The sequence below is a fragment of the Anser cygnoides genome, chromosome 2 (assembly GCF_040182565.1).
Source record: "Anser cygnoides isolate HZ-2024a breed goose chromosome 2, Taihu_goose_T2T_genome, whole genome shotgun sequence".
Lineage (NCBI taxonomy): Eukaryota > Metazoa > Chordata > Aves > Anseriformes > Anatidae > Anser > Anser cygnoides.
In genome coordinates, this window is record NC_089874.1 from 3,238,030 (window position 1) to 3,254,897 (window position 16,868).

The 16,868-nt window shown below is 39.5% G+C and overlaps 1 protein-coding gene across 6 annotated transcripts in view; it reads left to right on the top strand.

The window, feature by feature from the left end:
- Window positions 1-16,868, top strand: part of LOC106036844 (meiosis-specific coiled-coil domain-containing protein MEIOC-like) — a 36,229-nt gene extending 19,361 nt beyond the window's left edge. For 4 of the 6 annotated variants that reach the window (XM_048062285.2, XM_066991368.1, XM_066991369.1 and 1 more), the window contains 3 exons: window positions 2,775-2,909; window positions 3,045-3,225; window positions 5,198-16,868. In XM_048062285.2, coding sequence (XP_047918242.2) covers window positions 2,775-2,909; window positions 3,045-3,225; window positions 5,198-5,451 — 570 coding nt within the window. In that variant the 3' untranslated portion in view covers window positions 5,452-16,868. Of the gene's footprint in view, window positions 1-2,774; window positions 2,910-2,996; window positions 3,226-5,197 lie in introns of those variants that run through there. The other 2 variants (XM_066991371.1, XM_048062287.2) reach the window with 2 other exon arrangements.

Sequence of the window (16,868 nt, forward strand, 5' to 3'; positions counted from 1 at the left end):
CTTTCCACTCAGACAGGGCCGCTGACACAACGTTTTTCTCCGTTAACCTGCAATATTTGCTACAACAAACAGAAGTGTCACTGGCCAAAGCACTGAATTATCCTTGGCTTGGATGCTGGTTCTCATTTTTATGGTCGATAGAAGATCACCAGCTCCTTGTTACTCATTCAGGAGGCCTTTATTATGATTTTGGAGCCACTAACCATACGTGGAGACAAACAGGGTCAGCGCTACCACAGGCGATTCTTGTAGACTGGCGTTTTATGCACCTCCGTGGTGTAAGTTTTTATATTATGTTCAGGGATTGCTTTTCTTGTCCCACCCCATTTCTCCCCAACTAAATCTTTAAGTGATATATTTAGAACCCAGGCTCTACTCTTCCCTAGTGCAGTCACTTAGGGAGAAACTTGTGTTGTCTTTTATTTAATTAAACTAACAGTCATCTGGTGTCTTTCCCTTCTTATTTCTCCCCTTTTTTTTTTTTTTAAATCTTTGGCTTAGTAAAAAAGAAGGGAAATAATCCTGGGCACCCCGTGCACAGCTGTAGAAGACACCTGCAGTGTCTTGTGTGGATGTGACTTCTCCCAAAGGTTCACGCTCCTATCTCAGGTTCTCTTTAAGAAATTGTCTGCGAGGGGACCGTGCTCCTAATAAATGTCTTACTTTTAGGAATGAAAACTCTGAGCTCCGAAGGAGCAGGAATTGCTTCCCCAGGAAGAGTCGAATCTCCTAAATCTGCATCGGGTCTTGGCAGCCGGGTTGTTGCTCATCCAACAGTCCCAGCGGATTCGCCGAGTGCCTGCTTTCTGCCTCTGTTAGGGAAGTCTCCTGGTCCTTGGAGAAGAGGCAGGTTTCTGACCCAGCTGGCTCACTGGAGAGCACTTCTTTCTTTCTTTCTAGGTTTTTAGAGATCTACCTAGAACTGCTTGTCATATTTGCTTACTGATGCCCTTAACTCTTTTCTACCCATCCAGTCGTCTACCAGGAATCCTCTGCAAGTGAGAACGGGTGCTGATTCTTGCTCCTGGGTCTGAGAACAGTGTTTCCAGAAACTCTTCTGCTTTCTGTTGTGACAAAGACAGCTATTCCAAGCCTGCTCATGCAGAATTGGGGTCAATTAAGTCATTTGGGACGATTGTTTCAGTCTTCATCTCATAAAACATATTTTTGTGCTTTCATCCTTAAAGAAGGATTGTTCATCCTTGTTCAGTGATGTTCTTAATAATCCAAGGGATTTAATCAGTAAGTTTGATCTGGTCCATTTTAAGTGGTCGTTTATCCTAGTGGTCTACTCAGGCTACAAACCTCAGTCCTTGATTTTTGTGGTAAAAGCTACACCTGCAGATAGCTTTATTTATGAGCATAAACTCTTCTCAGTCCTGCAGGTCAGCTGTGGGAGTATGGTTCACATCCCTACAGCCAAAATACTTACTCCTCAAATGAGGATGACTTCATCACAGCTGCCTGACAGGAACGTGCCTGGACTGCATTAATTGCTGGTTGTGGCTCTTGTTTGGACGAATGCTGGTTGGCAGGGAGTAAAACTGTCAGAAACTGCTCTCATGCTCCTGACAGTCTGAACTATGCTGTGACAGTGCCGAGGCCTCTGTGTCAGTGTTGTTTAGCTCATTAGGATATGCATTTCACCTTTCCTTGGTCCGTAAGAAGGGTTTGCTCTTGAGGTTCTCGCCCTTTTGATGTTGTCAGCCTGCATGCTTTCTGAAGAGGGTAGGCACAAACTCCTCGCAGTGGGACTTGTGTTAAAGTCTGGCACAGCGAGCTTGGTTCTTCCTCTACATCTTCCTCTTCTAGGGATCTGTCATCAACAAAATATTACTAATTGTCCATTTGGAATTGCCTGCAGTATTAAATTGATGTATAGATTAACACTAAAAGTTGTTTCTTAGCTGTCATTCTTGAATACCTGATGGGGTTAGGTAAATTCATGACCTTCTCCAACTTTTTTTCCTGAATGTCAGACTTCAAGAGTTGACTGTAAGTGGAGTGATTGAGCTCTGTACTTACTGATTCTGAGTTAGAAGGCAGACACCCAGTAGTAAGGATGCCAGTAAAGCAAAAAGGAAGAGACTTCAGCACGCTTTCAGTCTGAATATGGACTTAACCTTACCCTGAACAGCAGCATGGTACTTAATCTTTGTCCTCAGTCCCTTGCATGCTGAAGAAGGACCAAGACGGAGAATCCACTGCTAGTTGTAGCTCTTTTTATACTTCAGGTACCAGAAGCTCCTATCCAAAAACAGGTTTGGTGGTGCTTAGTCACTACTTGTGCTGTATAGCATTTGGGCCAGTTCCTTTCTCAACACAGTCTGGCAGCTGTGTTGATGACTTTCAGAGCCAATACCAGATTGTTAAATCTGGTTTAATTCTGATGCAGTTCAGATGCAACTTGTGCTCCTGTGACCATCTGTTTCTTTTGATAGGATCATAATACGTAACAATAGATGCGGTGAGAGAGTTTAAGTAACTGGTATACAGAACAAGAAAATCTCTGCTTTAGCCTATGCCCAAGGTTGGTTAAAATAAAGCTGCCCAGAGAACTTTATTCGAAGGTAGAGCTGAATTAGAGAAGTATTCTTTTTCTGTAGCTTGCTGCACATCTAGACAGATACTTGGGAGCATTTTGCTGTGAATGCAGTCAGAAACAAAGATAGGAAATACTCTTCGAATGTATTTGAGAACTCTTAAATGAAAACCTTGGTTGTAATTTTGTGCTAATTTCAGACAGTTAAAATGGGTATTTATTTCCCCTTCAGACTGAGGCTGACCTCGCAAGAAACTTCCCAGGAAAGTGCGTATCTAGCTCAAATAACACTCCTGTGTCTCGGCTGCCTGCTAACCCATCCCGCGTCGATCGCTTGATTGTTGACCAATTGCGAGAGCAGGCCAGGGTAAGTTTTCGTGAGATATTGTCTAGTGAGCTCTAATACCTGGTTAAATGCTTCATTTCTCTTCTTTTCTTTGTTTTATTTTGATAGAGAGTTATAAATAGTTAGCGACTTTGGTGTTTTCGATGTGTCTGGTAGGTGCTCACCTTGATAGGGAAAATGGAAAGGCTTCGTGGTGCCCCTGTGCACGGTAACATATCCGCGACGTTGGAACACCACATGGAAGCCATCCACGTAACACAAGCGAGGCGTAAGGATGAGATTGTTAATGCTGCTAATCCGCAGAGACAAGGAGCGCTGCGCTATAATAATGAGAAAGGTAAATACTTTCCGTCTGGTAGTTCTTGGAAAATCTTTTCCAAAGATTTAACTATGCAAATAAATGATTTGAATTATGCAGCAATTATTTTATCTTCAGCAAAAAAGTTGTAAAAAAAAAAAGTCTATACCTGCCATTAGGTAAAATTGTTTAAGCTTTTTGAAGAGCTCTTTCCTTTCTTTTTTTGTTACTACATTAAACACTTTGAGGCCTTCTCCTCTTTATTAAAAGATCTGTAAAAACTGTCCAGTGATACTATTTAACCAGAAGTAGTTCTTAAAATCAAAATGTACTTGTTCTTAAACAAGTTTTTCTTATTAGTGCTGTTTGGCTAATCTTTTCTCTTTAGCTTATAAGGTAAAAAATGTGTTGGTGCTGTGTTACTTCATGGTGTTTACCGTATCAAAGTCACAAAACCACCAGAAATTAGACTTTCTAATTCCTAACTTCTGTTAAAGTAAAGCCAGAATAACTTGCAGCAGAAGTATGTATTTATGTAGAGACATTGTGTGCTGTTCTGCAGTGTTTTTCTCACCTGGCATAGCTGCTACTTAAATAAAAGATCAGCTTCAAGAATTTACCATAAATCTGTTTTCTAACTGTGACTTTGAAAGCATATTAATTGCTAAAAAGTTAACAAACTCTAGCTCGTTATGTATTACAAATGGCTATTGGAAAGCAAGTCTTAGAAAGTAGCCATACGATATAAAACCAAGGGAGCTATCATGCTTTGCATGTTCATTTTTCTGTGAGTTGAACAAAGCAGTCTTTGCTAAAGTTACGTGTTAATTGGAAGAAAAGTGCTCATAACACGTACATTTTCATCTACTACTAATGAGTATTAATGCACAACAAAGAGGAGTTGCATTCCCTTCTAATAGAGCAGGATACACAGTAACTGCTATTCAGTGTAATGACTGTACAGCTGATACCTCCAAAACCTCTATGTCTAAAGGTGCAGATCATTACTTTTCTTCAGAAAGTACCCATCTCAGGAAAAGGTTTCCAGAGGGGACTCCACTTCCCCGGCCTCATTTGGATCCATGCGCAGCACTGGTTTGCAGTGTCAGACTTAACTGTCCCTGTAGTGACTGTGCCAGTGGGTAGTCCTCGGCTTTGTGGGATAACCTTCCTCGTAAGAAGGGAAAGCTGAACTGTAAAGAGTCAAAATACTTAGTTTTCACAAGTTAGGTGTCAAGCACCTTCTTAATGATGTCATATACTTAAAAGTAATAGTCCTGTAAGCAAACCACCTTCTAAAATTACTCTGAAAATTGTATGATGTGATTTGAAACACAAGTATAGGGCAGGAAGTAGGCATCTTACCAAAAAACCCAACGCCAACCATGTTTTTGATAACACTTTATAGTCGAAGGACCTGGAACCATTATGTGAGCTGTTGTAGCTAGAAAAATTGCAATTGCTTTTTATTGTTAATGGTGACACTTCCAGTGTTGATAGGGTCCTGAAGAAGAGTTGTGCTGCCGTTGCTTGTCTAAGCTTAGTCTAAATTGCATACAGAAAAAACCTCAGGTCTGTTTTCTGCTGTGAAATAGTTACTGCCCTGGGTTCTGCTGCTGATCAGGTAGCCAAAGTTCGGTGTGCTACTGGCGGGTGGATAAAGGAGGAAAAAAGGATTGCCTCCAGCTCCTCTGGCTGGACTGAAGCAGGTAGTTTTACTAATTGTAATTTTTTAATGTTGTTGTAGATGGTCTATTTTGATAACATTAATTAGGTTTAATTATTATATCATAGGCGTGGTGATTATGCCAGTGAATTTTAAACATGATTATGGTCACTAGTAGTGTGAGATGTTAGAGCTATCACTTGCAAGAGGGGAATAACTGTTGCAATTCAACCGTTGCAGTAACAGGGTACAATGTTAGCTCTTTCTTCGTAAAATTGTGTGTATTTTCAAAGTATTATGAGGCTTGTGTACTAGTTTTACCCATAACGTGTTTTTCTGTTGCAGATGTTTTGGCTCTGGCAGCTGCCATCAGAGAGTTGGCTGCTTCCACACGCAAGGCTCGTACCGCGCTGTGGTGTGCGCTACAGATGACTTTGCCAAAAATCTCTTTAAGCAGCCCAGTACAGCAGGATGACATTGAAAAGGCCTTGCAAGAGCTTTGTCCTCCAAGCACAAGCACACAAGAAAAAAACAGCGTGGAGCATGAAAAAGGAAGCAAAAAAGAACAACCTGGGGAACCCATGAGGATTCTGGATTAATAACAAATACTCAAAGGGAGGCAGAGGGCTGAGGATCGGGAGGGAAGGGCAAAAAGCCTGCCTAGTACTGAGGGGGGGTGTTTTGAGGGGCTATCGGAAAGCGAAAGGGTTAAAAATAACTAATCAGTGCTGCAATTCTATTACTGTGATTCTGGTGTTGAGAGACACATCCTGTAATAGTGTTAATGCAATTTTAATATTGCTGGTGTTGCGATGTCTGCTACATAAGAATTTTATTATTAAGAGGAACTAAACAGTAGCTGAGCATTTCCTTTGTCTGCTTATCCAAAGCTCTGTATCAGCTGTGACTCAAGCCATGACCTGAGAAACCAGTGAGACAGGACTTAATTCTCTTTTGTTAATGATATAATTTTGCGTACTTAAAAGACAAAGAAAAAAAACACATTTTAAAGGTATTTAAGAAAGGTATTTAATTCAGGTGTTTTTTCTTTTGTTTGTTTTGCACCATGATGTGGTTCTTTGAAGTGCCAAAGTGATCAATAAGTAGATTGCATCCTGTCACAGAGCAGTCCACCTCCTGTATTGTTTCTGTGACCAGGAGTCGTTGATCGTTCAGGTTATTGCCAAGTTTAACGAGAACAATTGGTGTTTCCTGGTGGTTCTGCGAGATGCTTCAGCAGTTGTGCTGCCGATTCAGTTTCTACCTAGACCAATGTACACCGAGATTTCATATCCTTTATTCCATATAACAACGTTTTACATCTTAAAAAAAAAAAAAAAGATTTTGTAGATGTGCAGTAAGTTCTGCATTAGCAGGCGATACAAAATTGTCACTCAGGATCAGAAACTAGATGTATTGATTTCTCACTGGGTTCAAACCCATGAACTAGAGATCATAGTATGCACTTAATTAGAAAATATTTTTTGTTACTAATGTAAGTTCATGGTACTATAATTTTCAGAAACATTCCATATTTATTTTAATGTCTTTATTGAATGTTTATTTAAAATTTTATTTTAGTAATATAAAGTTGGATCTTTTTGCCAAACCTTCCGAATAATCAGATTTAACGATTTACTCAGGAAATATGTGTATTATAATATAAATATACACGTGGTATATAAGGATTTTGGGTGGGAAGGGATGTTTGCAAAATATTTACACAAAGCTAACTATATACTAGATTACCAAAACTGTTTAATTCATTTTCCGCATGGAAGACTTCGTAAACTTAATTGCTGTTAACTAGTCTCCGTTTTGTGGCTTAGACAATCAGAAGTGTTGTGTGTCAGTGTGGATGTTCAGGGTGAGAATTAGAAAGGAGAGAGGAATTCTAGTTTTGTTCGTAGGGCACATCAATATTTTAATGCTTTAACAGCTGTCTTAATGGAACAGGATCTCTTAACACGCGCTGGTAACCAGCTGTGGCTCCTGGGCGTTGAGATATTAGCAAGTGGCTTTGGAGAGCAGGTCTTGTTTTAAAAGTCAATTAAGTATGAAGAAAGGTTGAAAGATAGAAAGGTTGAAAGATTAAAAATGACTTTTTTTGTGTTCCATAATGCTCGATGTTAAATTCGACACTTTGTGGATAAATCGAATTGTTTTCATATATATGCACTTGCAAAATGTTCTGTAGTTTCGGATCTGTGAATGTTTCTAGGACAGATACAGACTCGTTAGTCCCACCGTGAACTGGAAGGAGGCAGTAACCACATAACCCTGTAGATACAAGGTTACACAAGCCTCTTTGTAATGCACTGAATAAAGCTCAAAAGCTAGAGTTGACAGAAATCCGAATCTTAGTGTAGCAAGATCATTTTTTCCTAACGGAAGTGAATTCAACTTAAATGAATATTTGCAGCCTTAGCCTAAAAAAAGGTACCGAAGAGTTACTTTAGTGTTTTCTTTATGTGCGTGCAGTTTATTTGCACAAATTTCAGAATTTGCTTTTGTGAAACTAATTAACTATACTTCACAGTTTAGAAAGTGGAGTCTACAGTATTTCAGTTAATGACTGTTCTTTAATTATGATTACTGTACTGACGGGAAGTCAGAATTTGAAAGTCTTGATCTGCTTTTCTGTTTACAGAACAGTCATGGTCCTGCGGGATTGCTTTGTAGGGGTGGATGTGCAGGGCATGGTAGGTCCTACGGTATCGCTTGTGTATTAATTATTATTGTGAGGGAATGTGGTCTTAATTGGTTCATACCATAGTTAATGTGCCTTCAGCCGTCTGTTTTCAAAACCAGTAACTGTGCTCACTCTGTTTTCCACTGCAGTTTAAAAACCCCTTTAAAAAGGGTTACGGTGGCTGTGTTTGGCTGCAGCTAACACCTGGACACTGTCCTGTTGCTCGTGGGACTGCCCAGCACAAAGCTCCATGGCTGCAGAGAGTTATCATGGTCAAATGTGTTCAGTAGGGGACTTCCCTGGTCATGCCGCACACATGCAAGCACCGTGTGCTCAAACTTCACTTTGCCTTGCTCTGCTTTCCCCCAAACCCCAGGTCTTCATATCAATATGATTTTGAGGCCATTGCTTTAAATTATTTAAATATGGATAGCACTGGACCTTAAAAGACCTATTTCAGAATATTCATTTCCGTTGCTTTATTGCGCACCCTTTTATGTTTCAGGGGAAGTAGCACGCTATTTTATCAAGTTGCCACTTAGAGTTGCAGTAGCTCTGTTGCAGTCATAAAATATTTTTAGCTGCCTAGCATTTAATTTGTCAACAATGCACAAATTGTGTACGTATAGTACTGAATTGTTGGTATGAGTGTAATGCTTCTGCTTTTAGGGACCAATCCTATTCACATTTTATTGACTTTGCTGGAAGCAGAGTTGGAGTGCTAGGTTACACTTAAGCCAGAGATGGTTTTGGATTGGACTTGGGATTGATTTTTGATTATTTTTTTTCCATTTGTAAAGCAATCAGGTAAAAAAATTATCAGTGGATCCTTAATGCTTTAAAATCTCCAATTCCTATTCCAATACAAGGTGGATTTTAAGAATTCAAGTTACTTTGTGGCCTGTATAAATAACTGGAGTCCTCTGGTGATTCGACCTTACAGTTTCCCAGAAGAAAGTCTTGCTTCAAAGAATGATTTTTTTTTTTTTCTGGTAACGTTTGATATCTCTGCTTTTCTTCTGTATCCACGGAGTCCCCATGGCAGTTAAGTTAGTCTGATGGGATTTACATAAACCAAAGCTAAGAACTTGGTGTTAGTTTGTCATTATTTACTAGAACACCACACAGGGAGATTGTTCTGCTGGGGCTTTTTGAGGAGCATGTGTCAGGTTGTAGAGTTCCTAAGCCAGCCCTATTGGTTTTTCTTCCCAGACTGGCTATTCTTCGTTGGTATTGGTATTTACCGCTGCTGCTAACCTCTTTCCCTCCCTACCTGGACATGTATAATCTGGAAACAATTTGCCTTACAGCTTAGGAACTGTTGCTCTGGGCTTCACGATGTCTTCGTATTCCTGTTAACATTCCTTACTGGTGTAGCAAACGCAGGGCAGCAGATGCAGGTTGGGTGAGTGGGGGGCTGTTTGAGGAACTTGCTGGCCTTTTGGCCTTCGCTGTGTCTTCAGAGAGGTGTGGAGATGCTCCAGACTGTAGTGGAAAGCTTCCTAGCCGTTAGTCCTATGCACTTGTCCAGAAGTGACCATGAGCACACTTTCCTGGGGCTGTTTGGTCTGCTGCCTTCTCACACTCTGTTTGGGGATATACAGAAGGAAAGGGGAGCCACAAGGAGGAAGGGAACATCGAGCCACTGGAAGCCCTCCTTCCAGAGGACGAGATCACTCTTTGTGGCTTAGCGTGAGACTTTCCTTGAGCTGTCTGGCTGTGGGTTATTTTTTTAATCAGTTATTCCCCAAGTGAGAGCGTTCAGCTCTGCTCAGCACAATGCATCTGGTACCTGATTTATGAGGTCATAGCTCTAACTCCAGGATGTGGGATTTTTTTTGTTAAACTGCTGTGAAGATTATGCAACAAACAAACCTTAAAGCTGTATGCATTTGTTAAAAAGTTACCTTCTTACCTGTTCTGAGAGCTGATTTTGTTTGTTTTATTCTCTGTTTGGGAACTGTGATGTCAAAATGCTGCATTTTGGAGCAACCCAAAGCAGTAGGGTTTTGAGTTTTTTGTTCTTTGTATCTTTATTGCTCTGAGAGTATATATGATAAAATTTTATTGCCGTGATATTCTGTAGACTTTTTTCTAATAGTGTCATTAAAATGGAAAAACTTGAGCTCGGGATTATTTAACTCTTCAAGATTATACATTATGTTGGACACGAATAAGGTATATGGCACCTTGGTGAATATATGAGAGCAGATGACTTTGGAATATATATATTTTTATTTTTTTAATAGGTGCATTTGCAATTAGGCTACTGAGGAGATGGGTGCGGTCCTGCTTCCACTGAAGCCAGCAGCTTTAACAGATTTTTGTCTTTATCTGTCTTTGTCACTCTCCTGGCATGGTATCTCGAGTTAGGCAGGCTTTTTGTAAATACAGCCTTAGTAGTTCACCTTGAACATTTGATATCGAGAAACTCCGGAAGGATGTGTTCCTGACCTTTTTGATAAGGTTTCTCCCTCTGCTGACAAACTTGGGATTAGCAGGGTTGGTTTGCTTTCTTTTAAAGCTGAGGAATGTACCCACAGCTGAAGCTTCGGCTGAGTTGAATTTGTGGGTTTCTGAGAATTTTGCACCTTGTTTTATCCCGATTTGCTTGGATGGAAAATAGAGCCTTAACCATACCAAGACCCTGATTTATTTCCTGTGCGGTTTATTGGTCTCTGTCACCAGCACTTTTTTGTCTTGTGGAATGTTCTATAAAAATCAGGCATCTCTTAATAGATTGCTTTCTAATTAAGAAAATTAAAATCACTTTCCTGATCAGTTTTATCAGTTGTATGAAATGGAAGGTCGTTATTTTTCTTCGTTAGCAATACTGTAATCAAAGGTGCAAAAAAAATGAGATGCATTTAATGTTTGTGCTGTTACAGATTGGAAGTGTACGGGGTTAGGAGCAACTTTTAAAAAACTTGAGGAACTGGAGCTATAAATCCTCTCTGCTTGTTTGCCAAATGAGCTTTAAAAAGGAAATTATTTGCAAATAGTGTGTCGAAAGTTAGTTAGAAAGGATAAACCAGAGTCAACGTAAAATCATTGCCAGATAAAAGTTGCTTTACATTTTTTTACTGTATCAAATACAACCAGTTCAAAACTCGTTTATGCACAGTAATAACTTAAGGAGTGTAATTTTTTCACGGAATTAGGCTATTTCCAATATGTGTGGGAAAAATAGGTTTCCTTTTATTTTTTATGACAGATATACAAAGATTAATAGTGTCTATATTTTAATATACTACTTGGTGTCTGAAGTATCTTTTACATGTTTGTTGGTCAAACTCATTTACTTAAAATAGTAAATTTTACACTGCTAGCGTTGTATTACTGCAGGAGGGTTTTGTGAGTTGATCCGTGTGATAGACCCGACAGAAATATGTGAAAGTATAATTTAGCTTAAAAAAAGGTCAATTGTTGATTATAAAAGATTTTAATCATTGGTCAATTTCGGCTTATTTAAGTATTTCTGTAAAAACAACTGTGGCTGTTGAATGAACGCTGCAGAAATCTTACTTCTACCTCTTGTGTGATGTGCTTAAAATTATACTTCACAGATCTCTTTGGGATGTACTTTGACGTTAGAGGAAGTCGGTACACCTGAACTTGTGAATTTCATGTGCTTTCTCTTTTTTTTTCTGTTAGTAGTTTCACGTGGAACACCAGGATGCCTTGTGGCTGAGGCTAGGTTCTGTTCACTCGTGTAAAGTAGCTTCAGGCAAGCTGTGCACATTCACACACTGTTTCTGTTGAGCAAAAGGTACAGCAGTCAAGAGATGAGGCTTGTGTTACATGTGTGAAGTCTCAGAAATATGAGAATTCTGTAATAAATCATGGCCAGTGTAATTTTCTAGTCTTTTTATGTACACGATTGATTCCTTTTATTTAAATAATCAACTGTGTTGTATGTATGTCCCTAATAAATAGTTACGGCTTGTTGTTTCATTAGTTCAACACTATTCATCAGATGCTGTTCTCCATATGAAATTAATTTTGGGGCAATTCTGCCTCAGAAAGACATGTTATGTGTTCTGCTTTAACACAGTTACAAAAATTAAAACTCTTCATGTTCTATGACGCTGATCTTACTCCTTTAGCAACCTCTGTGGGTGAAGAACGGGCAGTTCTGTTGAGTATTTGTTGTGCCTGGGTCTAAGGAATGCCCTTTGAGCTGTATGCGAGGTCGCATACAGATTTTTCTCAGAGAATGTAGAATTGCATCAAAGAGCTGAAAATAAAGGACGGTCTTCAGTTGTACTTACAGTAAATTGTAGTCATCACTTCACACAGCATTACTTGGGGTGGGGCTGGGTGGGAAGTGCTGATGAATTTGGCACGTTTCTCAAACCAAACTACCAAGTGTCGTGGTTCTGTTGGTACGTGGAAATAGTTACAAGCAGCAACAAAACTCCTGTGTACTGAATATCCTAAAAGGCACTGTGAAAGACTGCATGCTTTGCAAGATCTGTACTTCCCACGTGCCCTCAGCAAGACGACTTTCGGCAAGTCTCAGGTATGTGGAAACTCTTTAAATTCTGGGCTTACTCATTGACAGGGTGTCTATGTGTGCACATCAGGTGAGTTTAAGCATTTTAAAAATTAAAAATAAAATATTACTGATAAATAATGAACACTTGCTTTCTTTATTTACACTGGGTGAGCTGTTCTTTACAGACTTTTGAGGATCCCATCTATTCTGCATATAATAGCTGAACACTTTGTAAGGGTCAAGGGTGATTCCTCTCAACAACACGTAGACACGTAATGTGAGCCCAGCAGGTCATGTTGGCTGAAAGGGCCCATGTTTTTTCCCCTAGTTATAGATGGGGCATAAGCTGACTATCTCTTGTTACTTATGTTGCTGATGAGATTAATCCTGTCTTGCATACTTCGTGGATTTATTACTGGTAGCAAGTCAAGCTTTGCACAGCCAACGTAACGATTCAGCTTGTTTGTCTTTTGGAGTCTAGTGTGAAATTTCAGACCTCACAGGGAATAAATGTTCCTTAGTTTAGAGTTTAAAACTTTCTTACAGCATTTTCTTTGCTGGTGGCATGCAGGGAAAAGAATAAAATTTCCACTAAAAGCAAATATATTAAGTTTTTATGGTACTTTGAATGATATAAATCTGCAATTTGCAAGCAGCACATTTCTAGATTGAAATTACTTATACATGTCAGATATCTTAACGTGAAGTTATTGAACTCTTTTTCCATGGCTCAACTTTGCAAGAGTTCCTCCCAAATCAAAGCTCTACAAACTGTTTTGGTTCCTTTCTCCGAAATCCCCAAGTTCCTGCATTTCCTATATGGTGTAGGTGCTTGTGTAGCACCCAGGGTCACGCACGCGATGGCTCAGAATGAAGGCAGCAGTGTCAGATGTGGCTCGAGGAGGGAGGTCGCAGTGGTTTCCTGAGGCATCCCGCTGCACCTGCATGGGTTTGGGTTGAAGTCTTTGCTTGGGAATCAATCAAGGGATGTCACTTCTGGCAAGCCACAGGAATTTAGGTTACTAAATATCCTCAGTGCCATTACAGCTGTGATGGCTTGCGTGATAACATGTGAGAAACACTTGAAGTCTTCCCATAAAAATGCTTAACTAGGTAATGGAAGCAGCTGTCTGGGTTCTGGACCCCAGATTTATTCACTTATTCTCAGCAGGTTTCTGTTGCTCTGGGGTCACTAAAAGGAGCTTTTTTTTTTTTTCCACAGCCCCTTTTACATAGAGAACAGGATTTCCAAAGCACTGTTATTTATCACGTCTTCAGAGGAACGTGCCTCTGCAGATGAGTATCTCTACTTTTGCTCAAGTACAGCTTGGTTGCTTTGATGCTTGTTCCAAAACACCTGTAATGGAATAGTCACAGCTATTTCAGTACGACTATGCTGGCAACTTGCCTGGGAAGATGCTTCGGAAAACAGTCACAGTGAAATGTCCTGGTCTGTTACCCACCCCCGTATTAATCTGATAACATTTGGTTATCTTACGGTGATTGTTAAATAATAATAATTGAAAGTATGTGGAATTACGTGTTTGATAGGCTGATTTTTACAAAACCATGCAATTTGGTTGTACTGTTAGGATTTGAGTAATAGTCCCATATAAAAATGAAAACACTGTTTCCACGGTGCTAGCTTGTAAAGGTTCCCGAGAAGACCTTTGACTTCTAGCTGATGAATCATGATGTGTATAGATAGATCTCTATTTCATGAGTGTTGAGTTGCAAGATATACACAGCTCGGTAAGTGAGGAATTTAGTTAAACACTGTATGTTTTCCTAAAAGAAGCAGCATTCTTTTATACTGTCTAAGGAATAAAATTTGTTGCACTCAATGATACTGCGAGTAGATTAAATATAAGCCAAATGTAAAACTGAAATGTTTGTTTTTTTGTTTAGGATCAGTGCCTGAAAAGCAAAAGATGGACGTGCTAAACGAAGAAAACAGATTTGGCATAAAGACCTCAGTCTAGCTGTTAAAAGGGAAGTAATGACCAACTAAAAAAGTGGCAGTGTTGTCTTAATTTCCTCACTAATGTGTTGTCCTAGAAACAAATCTATCTTGTACTCGCAATAGGAGTACCAGCTTACCAGCTGTTGGGATTTTTTTCCTCCTAATAGAGCCACCGACTGCCTCATCAATTTTATTACAAAACATTATTTCATATGGTCCTTTCAGCCTGCCAAGTAGCTTCCGCTGTTGTTTGCAATATACACTTCCCAGATACGTGTGACTTTGGTCAGCCATTACTGAAGATAATACATAACTTGTAACTCAAATGTGGCTCTTCACCGCCTCTCCCTCCACCCCCCTTTCCCTGCCTCTCCCCTGACATTTGTGATTTTCCTGGTCTCTGGTGATTGAAGAATCCGTCACAGCAAACCATTGATGTTGCAGGCTTTCTTTTTTTTTTAAAAAAAAAAAAAAAAACTCACAAATTGTGAACTAGAGCATGTAGCTGGATATATGGGCTCTAATGGTAAAAACACGTGAAAAATCTGCTTTTAAATTTCTGCATGGTTTTGTGAGTGCAAGGGTGATATGAGATATGATTTAGTAGCGTAGTGGGTAGTATTGGTGATAGGAGGATGGTTGGACTAGATGATCTTGTAGGTCCTTTCTAACCTTGTGTTTCTATGATTCTGAGTGCACACGTGTCAGAACAAATGTGAACAACTGACTACCAAGTGACTGGCAATCTGAAAATTCCCTAAATACGTCTTCAGTGTCAATTTTGCATACAGTTTACAGCTTGTTCAAAACAACTGTAATTTTTCTCCTTTTGTTTCCTTTCTTTATTTGCGTGATTGCATTAGAGGCCAGGCTTCCCACTGCCTGTTCACTCACAGCTAGCTGGTTTTGTGCAGAGCCCTGCATGCAAGACACGCAATGTGAAGGAGCTGCATGGACATTCTGATTTACAGAAAATTCCTTACGGCAGGAGCTTTAAATTTGCTTATAAGTTGTTCTGAGTTATGTAGATGAGATTAAGAGCTTCTAAAACTTGCAGGGTTATGTTTTCATCATAAGTAGAAGAAAATAGTGGCTTCTGTAGGTAAGAGTGAGTTTCAGATCTTATGTAGGTAGTGTTGCATATGTAGTTGTTTGGCTAATTCTCTTCTATAAGTTCATACCTTACGTAACTCTCAGGACCCACTTCTGGTTTCCCTCTCCCATCTTGCAGTGTTACAGACTTACTGAATGAAATAGTTCCTTCTTGTTTCTGGGTTTTGTGGTAGGGAGGCTGCCTCGAGAGTTCCTGATGTAAACATAGAAGGACTCGAGCTCTGCTTGAGTTTAAATCAGTGTAGTTGTATCAGCATGACACTGAAAGCTTCTGGTTAATATCGCAATACAGGATGGACTAAAATCTCTTAGAGTGAAAAATAGGATTGCCAAAGACTTCTCAGAACCTTAAATGAAGACATGTGGGCAATCAATATCAAAAGTTTTAGAAAAGCAGTCTTGTTGAATTGATGGAGCACTGCTTTATTGTTTCTGTGATCCACCTGCCTGTTTTCAACGAATATTTAATGTGTAGCCTGTTTGCATGCGGCTTATAGTGCGAAAGATGATTTTACATTATCCTGTCAGATCACCATAACAAAGGCTGTAGGGCAATTACATCAAGGCTCAAATGTCCAGAAGAACAAACAGCTTAGTTGTAAGAATTAGCAATACGAAACTGCAGGTGTCAAGGAAGGGAAATAAATTCTGTCTTGCTAGTGTCAGAAGTTTTTATCAAAATATTTAAGGAAAACTTTCATTGTATCTTATTATAGGGCAGTTTATTAGCAGAAGGGTAATGCTGTCTGTGTCACTACAAGCTCAGCTAATGATGAAGTACAACAGATGGGTGGGCTGGAGAGCCAGAAGAAGGGGTGAGGTGATGGTCAAACACCAGTGTTCTGGAGGCACTGGGACAAGCTGAGTCCTTGGGCAAGGTCTGAAGAAGGTTTGGGATGAGAAAAGGAGACCGTTTTCTCAATTCTGACACCTCTTCCTTAAATGAAATCACTATCAAGTAAGAGCTTTGTGCATATGACTAGCTTAGAGCATATGGCTAATCCCATTGACATCAGTGGTGCTACTTAAACACTTAAAAATAGGCATTACTTTTGGGTAACTTTGAAATGGATTAAACTTCTCATGTGATAGGCATTCCATAAAGTAAATCAGCTTCTAATTTCTTCTGATAGTCTAGTATTGTCTGAATATTTATATACAAAAGCTTCTGACCAGCTTCTGTATGGTCTCTTCAGTTGCCTGTGCATGATCCAAGGTGTTTGCATATTCTTGAAGATCTTCGCCACCCAGCAAAGAAGTTGTTCACAAGCAAAACCGTACTTGCATCAGGATTAAATTTTAATGTATCCAATATAAAAGCTTCTAACTTTGCTATATTGGCAAGGCAAGAGCTAGTGAACTGCTGACACTCAGTGATAAAACACTTTGGTCAGAGGAGCCTACTGTGAAAATGTTTTTGGACCCTCACGTTCATGAAAATGTCAGGTGCTTGGGAAGAAATAGTGCTTTTTGGAAAACAATGATGATAAACCAGTACCCGTGCATTTCAAGAATGCATGTTTTCAGGAAGTAGGGAGTATTTTTAAGAGATGAAGTTGTAAAAGAAAGGAAGGGATGAGAGGAAAATACAAAGAAAAGCATCCATGGAAGACATGGTGAGAGCTTAAAAGCGATGGAAATGTTTTTGAGGACAATTTTAAAAAGTGAATGTTTTCTAAACATAATGTTATTCAGCAACGACAATTGCACTACTCTTGGTGTAAAAGAAGAAATAAATCCAGTGCCTGTT